Source organism: Diospyros lotus, chromosome 12, assembly GCF_014633365.1.
Source record: "Diospyros lotus cultivar Yz01 chromosome 12, ASM1463336v1, whole genome shotgun sequence".
NCBI classification, from domain to species: domain Eukaryota; kingdom Viridiplantae; phylum Streptophyta; class Magnoliopsida; order Ericales; family Ebenaceae; genus Diospyros; species Diospyros lotus.
The window spans coordinates 508,416-522,002 of NC_068349.1; the positions used below are offsets into that span (position 1 = coordinate 508,416).

General features: G+C 32.3%; 1 protein-coding gene across 1 annotated transcript; it reads right to left on the reverse strand.

Annotated features, from left to right (window-relative positions):
* Positions 1-1,607: 1,607 nt before the first annotated feature.
* Positions 1,608-5,121, reverse strand: LOC127787225 (RPM1-interacting protein 4-like). Its single transcript, XM_052315164.1, has 4 exons — positions 4,851-5,121; positions 2,244-2,792; positions 1,907-2,092; positions 1,608-1,799 (listed from the first exon to the last, which is right to left on the reverse strand). The coding sequence occupies exons 1-4, from the start codon at positions 4,854-4,856 to the stop codon at positions 1,770-1,772; spliced, it is 771 nt and encodes a 256-aa protein (XP_052171124.1). The 5' UTR covers positions 4,857-5,121; the 3' UTR covers positions 1,608-1,769.
* Between the last annotated feature and the right edge of the window lie 8,466 nt (positions 5,122-13,587).

Consider the following 13,587-nt stretch of genomic DNA (forward strand, 5'->3'; position numbering starts at 1 on the left):
TTCAGCCAGATACGTTAGAACTATCCTTCTCTAAAATTTACGACATGTCTCGCCTCACTTCAAAGTGTACAAATAGATAAGTCATGAACTAAAACTCATAAGTCTAATCTCTCAAAATAGACACAAATTATCAAAATCCACACGAAAACAAACACAAACTCACTATCTCAACAACCTAAGCTCCTAAGCATGTAGAGTGGACTATATCTACACTACCTCGAGAGGTTAATGCTTTGAATTATTTATAACTATAGTCTTTCAAATTCCATCAAAATAAAAAAATAATGATATTATGAAAACATTTATAATGATATGTATTGTGTATTTATTATTTAAATAAATCCTGATTTGACCCTACATTGGGAAAAATATTACAATTTATTACACCATCTTGTTTGTTTGAAATATTTTATTTATATAAATATATAATGATATTTCGATAGAGTCATGTTATTAAATAACAATACTAATAACATACCTTAATCTTATTAGTAAGAATCCATTAATTTTAATTTTTTTTATCTCTATCTATTGTTAAATTCCTTCCAAGTTTGGTATCTTTTTTTTGTTTATGTTTAATTTAACGAGTTTTACATTGACTATATTTAGCATATACTATAATTATTATAATTTATTTTGACTTGAGATGAGTTATATATAAGATATTTGTTAATTTATTTAAACTTTAGATTTGTGAAAACAACTAATATAGACTTTCAATTAATAACTTACATAATCTAGGTCCATAAAAGAAAAGTTATTGTTTTCCTCTAATATGATATTCATTAGTGTATATATATATATATAAACAATGAAATATAACTTTAATACTCTATTTAAATTTAAAGACTAATTATGAAATTAATAAAAAAAAAATCATGAATTTATAATTTTATTATTATTTCTTTTAATTTTGATAATTAATTTTAAATTAATTTAATGAGGTGCAAATTTTCCACCTAAGCCATTGTTTTAGAAAATAATAACTTGGGATTATTGCTCTGGTTCCTCGCTACTCGTGTCCTTAATTTTAATAAAAGAGATAAATTACAGATAAAAATTTTACCTTATTGCGTAAGATAAGAAATTAAACTCACAATCTATTAATATGAATCTTTTTTATCGTGGTTCAACCACTTGAAGTATACCCTAAAGGCATAAAATAATAACCTCTTGTTCCTATTTGGACACGACCGTTCCCAATGGTGAGTTGCGTGTAGCACAGCCCATCGCCACCCAAGGCCCTTGGCCCAAAGAAGCCCAATGGGCCTGTGAGTTGGGTCAGGCCCACTACTCGTGTTGGCCCAATCTCCCTGTGGGTTGGCATGGCCTATTTGACATCTATAGTACAAACATTATCGATCACTTGGAAGATGCAGATCATGAGAGGCTGAAATCTTTTAGCCTGCAGCGGCATATCTCAATTAGAAGCTGCATACAAGTAGATGAGGAAGATGCTTATATGATAAAATGCTTCAGAACGAAAGCAAAGCAACATGTTGGAACAAACAAAAGAATCTGTATCTTTTCGGGTTTTTTTTCCTTTTTCAGCCAACTATGGTTGGTGTAACAGTAATCCGCCATTCAGAAAACATCAACAGCAGAGAAAAGGAAGAAGAAATCTTTAAATCAGAAGCTTAAAGGTCATCGCAACATTAAAGACACACCAGCACAGAAACAAAGAAAGATAACCCTGAGTAGGCAAAGCCTTCAGAGCTATATACAGGTCTCGATGGCTCTCACAACATATATCCAGAAATTCAAACGGTTTACTTTCTAACCCATGGAAAGCAGCAGATCTGTAAAGAGGGAAACGAAAGAAAAATGAGGATAGGAACAAGGGGGCATGACGAATAATGTGAAAGAACAAGTATAAGAGCTTATTATACAAGATTAAGGGGCATGCCTTGGTGTCAGCATCTGGGGTTTTCCTCCGGATGGGAGTGTAAGAAGGTTCATTGCTCACAGAATTTCCAGCTCCACCGTGCTTTTCCTCCCGAACTTTGTTGAAAATGTGCGTATAACCATCAGCACACGAAGGGTTGTTCTCATCCCATTCGCCAAATTTTGGAACAGCAGCACCCCTATCAGGCTGCATTGCAGAATTACAAGTCTCTATCATATTCCTACGTGGGGTGGGGGCAGCTTTCAACACAGATTGCATTGCTTTTTACAAATCGCTATATGTAAGATACTAATCTGTACGATATATGAAGGTTCAGGAGTCAGGTAAAAGATCTTACAGTCTCATCGCCACGATTAGCTGCTCTCATTCTGGTTCTTCCAGGAGCACCATGGCTGCTATCATATGAGTTCCTTCCTTCAGAGGCAGCAGGAGATGCACTACCTTTTGCCACAATCTTTGCCTGATAATGTGGATGGAGAGGTGACCGGTCCACGCTGTGGTCAGTACTCCGCCTTTGAGGTTGACCTGAGCTCGATCCGCGGCCTCCATGACGCTGTTGTGCCGAATCACCAGTACCTCTCCGTCCCATATTATCATTATGTGCCGGAGAGCCACTCGACTGCCTAAACTCTCCATATTCCCCACTGGCTAGCCTTGGCTTTGCTGCTTCCCTTCTAATTGGTTCTTCTGGTTCAGTTCTGCTCCTGGATGGAGAAGCTTGAGATGGAGGCTTGATGTTGTCCAAGATATCTGGATTCTCTTGGGGATCATTTGGGTTTATCAGCTTCCCACCAGTTCTTCCCTTCCTCGCCTTGTCAAAGTAGACCGTGTAAGGAACATTCTCTTCGCTTTCCCAGTTGCCAAATTTTGGTACATGGGAGCGTTGCTGCAGTTATAAAATGTGTCTATTACCAATAAAGAAATGACAATAATGTGTGGTAAAAGTAGTCAGGGATATAAGGTTATGGACAAATGAAATACGAGATGATACAGGTAAAAGTACAGTTAAATGACGTTTTTATGTGCCCTACACCTCCATGAAACAGGTAAAAATGAACAGTTGTGACTCCAATGCCAGAAAGTGACAGTGTTCCAACAGAATTTTACTATGTAAACAGCACTTGCACTTTTTTCCAGAACATGTCGTATGGCCTTGAGCTTTACCAATTATCACCATCAGCCATATGAAAAATCATGAAATAATAAGTTTCATTCACATGTTCTAAAGCCTGCTTATAAATTAATCAGCAGAGCTTTAGAATCATGCACAAGTTACTAAAACAGTAGCCATGTTATTCCTGACCTTCAATAAAGATACCATCCATTCTTTATGAGAAATTAGCAGCTGCATGTTACAAAAGTACAAGATTACCACAAGTTTTTCATTTCTGTAATATTCAGTGCTTGTGACGTGTTAACCTGCAATTCATCTGCTTTGTGTTTCCAGTGAGTGAATTGATACTTGCCGACCAGATATTAAGGGTAGTTACTGACCAATGTAGGTGAATGGAGTGTAAAACCACAGGAGAATTATTATCACACTAAAAAAGCAAGAGAGAGAGAGAGCAGAGATTTCTTGCAAGTAACAACTTGAAGAAAAATAATTTGCAATTACGAACATTAAAAAAAGAAAGATCTTCCACAATTTGGTTGAAATGAAAACTAGCTACCTGATATGGAACTTCTGATTGCCGAGTGCACGATAGACCAAGAATCCATTCTCACCACACATTGCAGAAGTGCTTGTTTTGTTGGAAGTATGCTAATTATCGAAGGCATTCTTTTTTTATTTTTTATGACTGAGACGCAAACTTGTGAATTACTGGAGTGCAGCAACTAAAGGCAGGCATAGGCTCAAGTATTTGCAGAAGAGAAGCCACTGTGACTTGTGATGTTCAACAATCATCTATGCTTTTCCTCTAGTAACTAAGACGTAAATGGAAGCAAAAGATGCATAAATGTATCATTTCTATTGACAAATATGGTGTAGAACAACATATAATGTGTCTTAATTAGCACAATCTTTCCATATTTGTGCTTTTTTTTTTTTTATAACTACATAGACCATTAAGAATTTTGGTGATATAGCTTGTCAAATCACGGGAAGACAAATTGGTCGAGTAAATTTTATCCTGAAGATTAATAAATACATGCAATTCGACAAATCTTAAAATTTCCCTCAGATCAGAGTCTCATTTCAGACCTATGACTCGGCACAATGATTATAACTGCTAATTGAAAGAAGGAAGGTTAAAACATTCAACTACCAAATAGAACTACTCGATGAATGAACCAAAAAGCTTTCAAAGTCAAAACCCCAAATTCATTCTTCGGTCAAGGCTTTGGAATGAAAGGCTCTTGCAATTATAGGAAAATGCCCAAAAAACCATCAAACTGTACCACCTTCCAGAAACAACTTTCAGACCACACTTTAGGAATCGAAGGGCCATCAGTTAAGTACGGACTGGGACACCAAACCAAGAGCATAATAAAAAAAAAAAAATCATTAGTACGAATACCGAACTGCTGGATCTATCTTCTAATCAACCACACACACACATAAAGCAAATGAATCGTATAAGTGAAGAAACTTAAGCTCATTATTTCCAAGCAACTAGACAGTCTGGACTCTTGAATCCATTTCATGAACAGAAGCATGGTACTATAGGAACTGCCAAAATCAATAGATCAAACAAACCATTTGCAAACATGGACAGCAAAACCCACAAATTGGAGCAGAACCTGCAAATCCACCGAATTAAGCAGCAGAATCCCAAGAAAAGTCAAAACAGGGAAACAAAACCCTTTATTATAGCAGAACGAGACCAAACATCAAGTTGCTTTGCTAAAATTTAAGAGAAAGCACGAAAGCAGAGGATTGGAAGGGCAAAATCAATTCATATAAAGGTAGATTAAAGAATTAAAGAAGCGAAGGTTGGCTTACTGCCATTTCTCTGCACCAAGCTGGTGAATTGAAGTCGGAAGCTCAGAAGGCACGGAAGAATTGTTAAGGAAATTTAATCAAACCAATACAGATTTTTCAACACAAAAACACTTTTAACGACCGAATTAAGGGGAAGAAAGAGAGAAGGAGAGAGGACGGGAGATGGAAGGAGAGGGGGTTTATCAACCATTGACAGACGCCACCGGTCATAGTTGACCATTCCCTCCCCCCTCTCTCTCTCTCTCTAAAAGTTTACTCTTCTTCCCCCTCCCGCGTCCAGGCTCCGTAAACATTTTCATCTCTCCCTTTTACTAGTTTGCTAGTGTTGGTTAAAATGACTAGGAGACTATTAATATAATATAACGGTGTGTTTGATTATAAGGGTGGAATTTGGGTGAAAAGAAAAAAGAATTCTAAAGAATTGAATCGTAGGAAAAATAAATTTTTAAAAATTAAAATTTTAAACCTTTTGATTGGTATAAATTTTTACCTAAAAAATGATTGGTAATATTTTTTATAAAATTTGGTCATTTTTAATTTTTATTTCTATACATTTGTATTTATCACAAAAAATTAAAAATAACAATAAACACTCTCTATTTATTAATTTGTGATGAAAAATAGTAATAAAATAAAATAAAAATAAATCCAATCAAATAGAGATCGGACATTTCTGGCTCTACAAGGCACATCATCATCACAAATAAAAATAAACATAATTAAACCCATATTCATCGCTTTTGTTTTATTCTTCATCACAAATTACAAAACCCACTCTCTCACCCCCAAACCCATTCTCTCTGTCTCTCTACTGCGTCTCTTTCCTGCCACTGCAGTTGCTTGGCATTTTTGCAAGTGCAGAAGATCGCCCATATCCAGCTCTATGACGCCGACGCCGAGTTGTCGTCAACATGCCCAACAACCAGATCCTCGCTATAAGCTCTTCCAATTCCACCGTCACCATTTGAGTTAGCCGCAATGTTGTCGTCGTCACTGTGAGCCTCTTTCTTTCTCTTCTGTGGAGATGGCGACGAAGCCTAATACAGAGCTCATCTTCAGCGGTGGATGGCGACTCACAGGAAGTCAGAGATGGCGATGAAGCCCAAGTCGGGACTCTACTTCAGCGATAGATGGCGACGAAGAGGAAAACTCTAGAGAAATCGAGGTGGACAAAAGCGAGAGAGGTGCCGTGCGCGGTGAGTGAATTCTCGATAAATGAAAAACTACCCCCCTTAGGAAAACCATTTCCAGCAAAAACGAGAAAAGTGCCACACGTGACCGAAAGTGAGAGCTTAGTTTTCCTGAAAATTTTGGTTAATCAAACAACACAAAAGTTAGAATTTGGGTGAAAAATAAGCATTTTTTTATGAAAAATAAGTGCAATCAAACGCACCCTAAGGTTAAAATATTTTTTAAATTAAAATATGAAATAGTGTATAAGATTGAGAAGTATTTTAAAATTTTTATTAAAATATTTTTTTAAAATATATTAGAAGATATAAATGTTAAGAAAAAAAGTTACGTGATTTATTTTTTAAGAATTATTAAATAAATTAAATAAATACATTAAAAATAATAAATATTCAAAATACCTCTTATATTTAATTTTGTTCATCTCATATATCCAATCATATTAGAGAAGGTTATTCATGCGACGCTCTATTCAACCATATTAGAGAAGTTACGCGTATCCCGAAACCTCGTGAATTTGATCTAGAAATCTTGGGCCAGTCACGAATAAAAATCCCGCTTGGCCATCGTAAAAACACAACTTTGCAGATGACCTCGTCCACCCGTAAAGAGTCAAATTACATAAACAATACGATCTCCAATGCGAATAATTTGTGGATGCGTTCACACGTGCATGACCATATTTAAGGGATTGTTTGGTTGGGGAAAATGAGGACGGGCTCAAAGAACATCTAAGAAATGGGAATGACGTAAGCGGGTCTTTAAAATATGTCCCAAATTGACGTGGCGGCTGCCCTGTTCTTGTTGGGTGGCTAATAGACAGTGGAAGTTATTATAACCGGAAATAATAAAAATACAAGGTTGGGTTCATCAGCCGTTGACCGGCGCCACCGCATTACCGCAACTGTTACGGCGGCTGCCGCTGGACGGAGGGAGGAGGTTGGTTCGACCGACGCTGTCGCTGTCCCTTCGATGGTCGGGAGTCAGTATGTTCCCCGTTTGTCCTTTTCTCTATTTCAGTAATAAATATATTTTATTTTAATTAAATTTAAATATTATTAAAAAAATTAATTACTTAAATAAATTATATAAAATATGACAGCAAATAAAACTGTGTGATGATTAAAAATTAATATTATTAGATTTATTTTAATATTACAAATAATTTTATTAATTAATATTTTAAAATATTTATTGAAGTTGACGTGGCTGCAGTTTGTGAGGACCATGGACAGGAGGAGACCCACGCACATGGTGGAGTCACTCTTGGGCCGTTCCATCAAAAGGCCCCATCATATCATTATTATTATTATTATTATTTTATTTCAATTTTTTTTCTTAAATAAATAACATTTATAAGAGTTTACAACCTATAAATTAGCAAAAATACGTGATATAATTATTTAAAGGGAATAATTGCATCACTAGTGTCCCTAATTATAGAATGATATGCGATCTATTCAATGAGAAAAATAATTTATACTTAAAATATTTTATTATCATTTTAATATAATAATAAATTTATTAATTAAAAATGCCATCATCAATTCATTTAAACTCTATAAAAAAAATGATAAAAATAAAAGATAAAACCTCTAACAAATATAATACAGGCATTTTTTAATTTAATTAAGTACTTTAGTGTTTTTCTTAACTCATTATCGAATACTAATTTGATCATTAAAAGGTTATCACATAAAACAAAATCTCGCTCATACAAAAATATCAAAAATACGTTAATAATTTAGTAAACTCCGCTGGGATTTAGAAAATTTATTTATTATTTATATTTATCAACTTTATCTTTTATATATAAACAATATAACTTGTATTGAAGAGGGAGTGAAAGCCGCCTTTTGTTGGTTTGGTAGCTTTGAATTGTTGGTTTCTCGCGTCGACAGCTAATGACTTGTCTCCCTTAGTTTCCTTTTAATTATATTTCTAATACTTTAGTAACAAAAATAAAAATAAGGTTTGAAATACTTTTAGTGTTTAAAAATAAAATAAAAAATATTATGTCCGCACGTTACCAGCACCATGAAATGTACCTTATTTTTAATGTTAATCATTATTATAATTACTTAAATATAATAATAAATTTATTGAATTAAATGGTTGTTATTAAGCCACTTAGGCCCAGTTTGATAGCCACTTTTTTCTTGAAAAAACACATTTTTTTCACTCAATTTTTCATTTGTGTAGTGTTTGACTGCCAAGTTTTTTTAGGAAACTCATTTTCTCATTTCTTGTCACGTGATGACTTTTTTCTTCAAATCATGGAAACCAAATTCATGGGGGGCAGTTCTGATTTTTCAGACAATTGAAGCAGCAATCCATTGTGTTGCTCCCGTCTTCATTCTTTTCAACTTCCTTGGAAGCAAATCTAGAAAGAGAGATGGACAAAAAATGAACGAAAAGGTGAGCGAGAGAGAGAGAAGGCAAGTGGGTGAGAGACAACGGGTGGGTGAACGGGGAGGTAGCGAGAAAGAGTGCGTATATATATATGTGTGTGTGTATCTGTGTGCAAATAAAAAGAAAAACAAACTAACGAGAAAGAGAGAGGTAGCGAGAGAAAGGGCGAGCGGGGAGGCAGCTTTTCGTTTTCATATATGTATGTATGTGTGTATATATATGTGTATGTGTGTATATATATACGTATATATGATGTGTATATGAGTATATATGTGTATGAATATATGTGTCTCTGTGTATGTCTCATTCAGTGTTCTTTAATACATTTTCACTATTAAATTTCATGGAAAATATGTCATTTTCTAAAGAAAATAATGCTTATCAAACGCAAAATATCAGAAAAATGATCAAATTCTATAAAAAAAATATTACCAATCAAACACCAAAAGATGAAAAATAATATCATTTTTCAGATATAAATTATACCAATTAAACAGTTTAAACTTTTAATTTTCAAAAATTAATTTTTTCTGAAATGCAATTCCCTAAAATTCATTTTCTTTCCACCCAAATTTCACCCTTAGAATATGCAATAAAGAAAATAATCAGAATGTCTAGAAAAATTTATAGGCAAATACTCTGATACTTAATTTAAACACTAAAAATAATGAAAACTTAGAATGTCATATTAAAACTAATATTAGAGATGTACATTTTTTGAAATAAATGATTGCTTATTTATAGAGAAAATCCCTTATAATTATAATTTTTATAGATAATATCTATCTTGATATTTTGAAATCCTCAATTCTTATGAATAACATTTATTCTAATATTCTAATACCTTATTAGAATTAGAAATATTTATGAATAATATTTATAATTTTTGTATGACTATAGGAGGGATTTTTAGATATCAAAATTATTCAATTTGTCCATTGTATGAGACCCTCTCGATTAGAGAAAATAATTTAAAGTCACATATTGTAAATATAAATCACAGCTTTTTATTTATTGAAAATTAATATTAATTAATTATAGTATTCTAAATAAATTTTTAGATATAAATATTTTATCTCTAATATATTATAGATATTGTGACTAGTAGGCGTGAATAATATTTTAATTAAAATAAAATAATCAAACTGAATTGATTAAAATTGTTGGTTTGGTTTGATTCAAATTATAAGTTAATTTGGTTTGATTTTTAAATTTGATAATTTCGATTCACTTCAGTATTTATATTAAAAAAATTAAAATAATCAAACTGATCAAAATATAAAAAATAATATCATTTTTTACCAATAGTTTGACAAAACATAAGAAGGAAAAAAGTTGTTCAAGTTCAACCATCTAAGTTTTTTTTTTTTCAATTGATTTGGTTTTTTTGATTTTTTTAAATTTATTCTATTTAATCAATTTAATTCAATTTTTAACACAATTTTAATTTAAATAATTTAATTAATTCAACACTCGAACCAATTGAAGGATCACCTTATCCTTTGAGAACAAAAACAAAGGGCAATTGTGCAAGCTGGGCCGAAGCTTTGGAGCCTAGGTCGGTCGGCTTAGGCTGGTTCCTTAAACTTCTATTAAAGTTTATAAATAGAGATTTTTAATTATTTTATAATTTTTGTTTTATTAATATTTTTATATTGTTTTTAATTAAAGTAAAAATATAAACCAACGAGGAAACTAAAATTTAAAACACTCTTAAATAAATAAATATATGTTACCAAAAAAATTAAAATACATTTATTAATACCTTTTGAAAACTTATGTTTGAAAATGATGAGAGAAATAAAAGTAGCCGCAAGTGTGAAATAAAAGGACAATGACTGATTGGTGGGTAGCCTATTTCCAGCGCCACGTCGGATTGAGAGAACCACAAAAAACCCGAGATCCGAATGTGTGCGGGTCAGCGGGTGAGAAAATATTTATCATTTCCACGCACCGTCTATATCTATATTATCTATTATCAGGTGTAGTGTCGGTCGAGTAAGATTAAATTATATTAAAATAAAATTAAAAAATATTTTAAATTTTTTATCAGATTATTTGTTAAATTTTTTAGAATGCATGAAGGGATACATGAGTCATTTTTTTTTTATTTGTAAGATCTAAGTCAAGGTTTAATAGCCAACTTTTTCTAAGAAAAAGTAATTTTTTACCAAATTTTCAACTTGTCTATTGTTTGATAACTAATTTTTTTTTCTTAAGGAACTCATTTTCCCATTAATGGTCAAGGGACTTTCCTTCAAATCATGGAAACCAAATTTCTTGGGGGAGAGGGGAGGAGATGGAATTTTATTGAGAATTGAAAGGAGTAACTTATCGAGCGAGAGAGCTAGCAAGCAAGAGAATGATGGGAGAGCCGACGGTTGGTGAGGGCGAGCGACAATCAAGGGTGAAGGGCCAAGGGGGCGATTGGCAAGGCAGCGAGAACGAGGCCTAGGTTGAGTTGGCGTCGACGAGCGACAAAGCCAGGCAAAGGCAAAAGCGATTGAACGAGAGGCAAACGACGAATCAAGGTCTGAATGAGGTCAGAAAAGGAGAAGGGCATGGGGGTGGGCGAGTGGCAGCGAGTGAAGCAAGAGAGGGAGAAGGGTAGAGAGTGGGCGGCGGTTAGGGGATGAAAGAGAAGGGCAGGTGAGTGAGGGAGGGTTTGCAAACTATTTATATTTTGTATTTTTAATAATTAATAAATATAAATGTATAAAAAGGAAAAATTAAAAATTACGTATAAATTATTTCTTTGGAAAACAAAAAAAAATTAATTTTGTAGTTTTATTTCTTTGAGAAAATAATTTAATTAATTTAAAATACGTTATTATTTTAATTTTTCTGTACAAGATTTAATATTTTTCAATACATTTTCACCATTGAATTTCATGAAAATTGTGTTATTTTCCATGAAAAAAATGTCTATCAAACACGAAATGCTAGGAAAATAACCAAATTTTATGAAAAATATTACCAATCAAACACCAAAAGATGAAAAATAACATTATTTTTCAGATAAAAAATTATACTAATTAAACAGTTTAAAATTTCAATTTCCAGGAATTCATTTTTCTTGCAATTCAATTCTCTAGAATTTATTTTATTTTCACTCAAATTCTACCCTTGCAATTAAATGCACCCTAAGTTAAATTTGTTTAGAGGAAAAGAGATAAATTTATGTGAACAATTACAGATAAAAAATCACATGATTTTTTTTCCAAATAAATGTAATAAATACAATGAAAAACATATTTATTTAAAATGCTTTACATATTCCACTTTTTCTAACACATATATTGGTTAACAAATATTACCTTATTATATAAATAAAAAATATAAAAAAATATGTAATTTTCTATAATTTAAAAATATATCTAAAAATTATGTAAATTATAAAAAATAATAAAATTTTAAATTTGCTATAATTTTAGAATAAATTTTTATTTTTTTTACAATTAACTAATTGAATTTATAAGTTTTTTTATAATTATAAAATACCATTAAACTTTATGAACTTTTTTTTATTGTTAAGTATTGTTATCTAAATATAACAATGAACTTTTAAGTACGGATGACTATTTTGTTGAAATGGTAAGTGATCCATTTTCACGAGTCACCTAATAATAAGTGGCTTCCTAGCGAAAGACTTGGGGTAAATCACACAAAATGTCACAAAATTTTGGCGTTCTTTTCAATTTGGTCACTAAATTTTAACTCTTTGCAAAATAATAACAAAACTTTAAAATATTTTGTAATATGGTCACTAAAATAATATTTAGATAATTTTCTCACCAAAATTGCTAATGTAGCAATGGCCACATCATCGTCACGTCAGCAATTTTGGCTAGGAACCATCAAAAAATCACTTTAGTGACCACATTGCAAAATATTTTAAAGTTTTGTTATCATTTTACAAAAAATTGAAATTTAGTGATCAAATTGAAAAGAACGCCAAAATTTTGTGATCTTTAGTGTGATTTACCCGAAAGACTTGTAAGTGAAAAGAATAGTTAGGGGCATGGGTGGCCCGCAGATTGAAGTCTCTCGTGTGTGAGGCCACTCACGAGTCTTGTGTGTAGGTCTCTTGTTGAATTGTGGGTTTTTTTCTTTGGGATTAGGCTTATCCTTATATATGAGTCCACTTTTTTTAATACAATATTAAGAAACAAAATCAAACATGACACAATAATAACATAGCTTGCCTTTTAACTTCTGTTTGTTTTTTCTTACATTATGTTTGTGTTTTTCAAAGATAAAAATTAAAATTTTCTAATGATCCTTTTATAATTATAACAAACATATAAGTCGAGTAAAAATTTTGGTAAAATTAAGTTTTTCTTTCGATTGTGTTTGTGTTTTATAAGGTAAAAATTAATTTTTTATAACTAGATTATTGGACCGTACCGGCCTAATTTGGCCCTTGGCTCACAGCCCACTCTTAGCCCCTAGCTCATGGCCAAATCTCGGCCCACAACCCAACATGCGACTCGATCCTAGCCTTGCAACAACATCATTACAACCGCACGTTGCATATTTCCATGCCCACTCAAAATCATATCCCGATTAATAGTAAATCTCATCCATATTAATGTCAATTTTATCGGCACCATGTCGCTGTTAGGGAGCTCTAGCACCAGATGTCCAGTCTCATCATCTTGTAAACACATGACGCATGCATGTAGAAAGGCCTTCCATCATTCTATATAAACCAACTCTCCTAAGAACCAATACATGTTCTTCTTTAGTTTACTAATACTCTGCCCATTTATTCTCTTATTTATTGGAGTATCAGAGTGTTTGCAGATGTCAGTCACCCCCAACGACTTGACCAATGTAATCCTCTTCTTGTCGTTGCGAGCCTACGTCGGACCATTCCTTTGGGTCTGAAGGAATAGTTATGTAATTGTAATTAATTTATAAATTTGTTAAGAGAATTATAAAATTATAATAAATTTAAAGATTAAATCAATAAATTATAAAAATAAAAAATTTATTCTAATTATAAATTTACCCTTCAAAATTCATATAATTTGTAATTATCCATCGTACAACACCGCAACGTAAATTTAGTTTAACCACCGAATGTCTTCCCGGCGAATAGCATTAACGTACTTCCTTTTAACACTGTTAA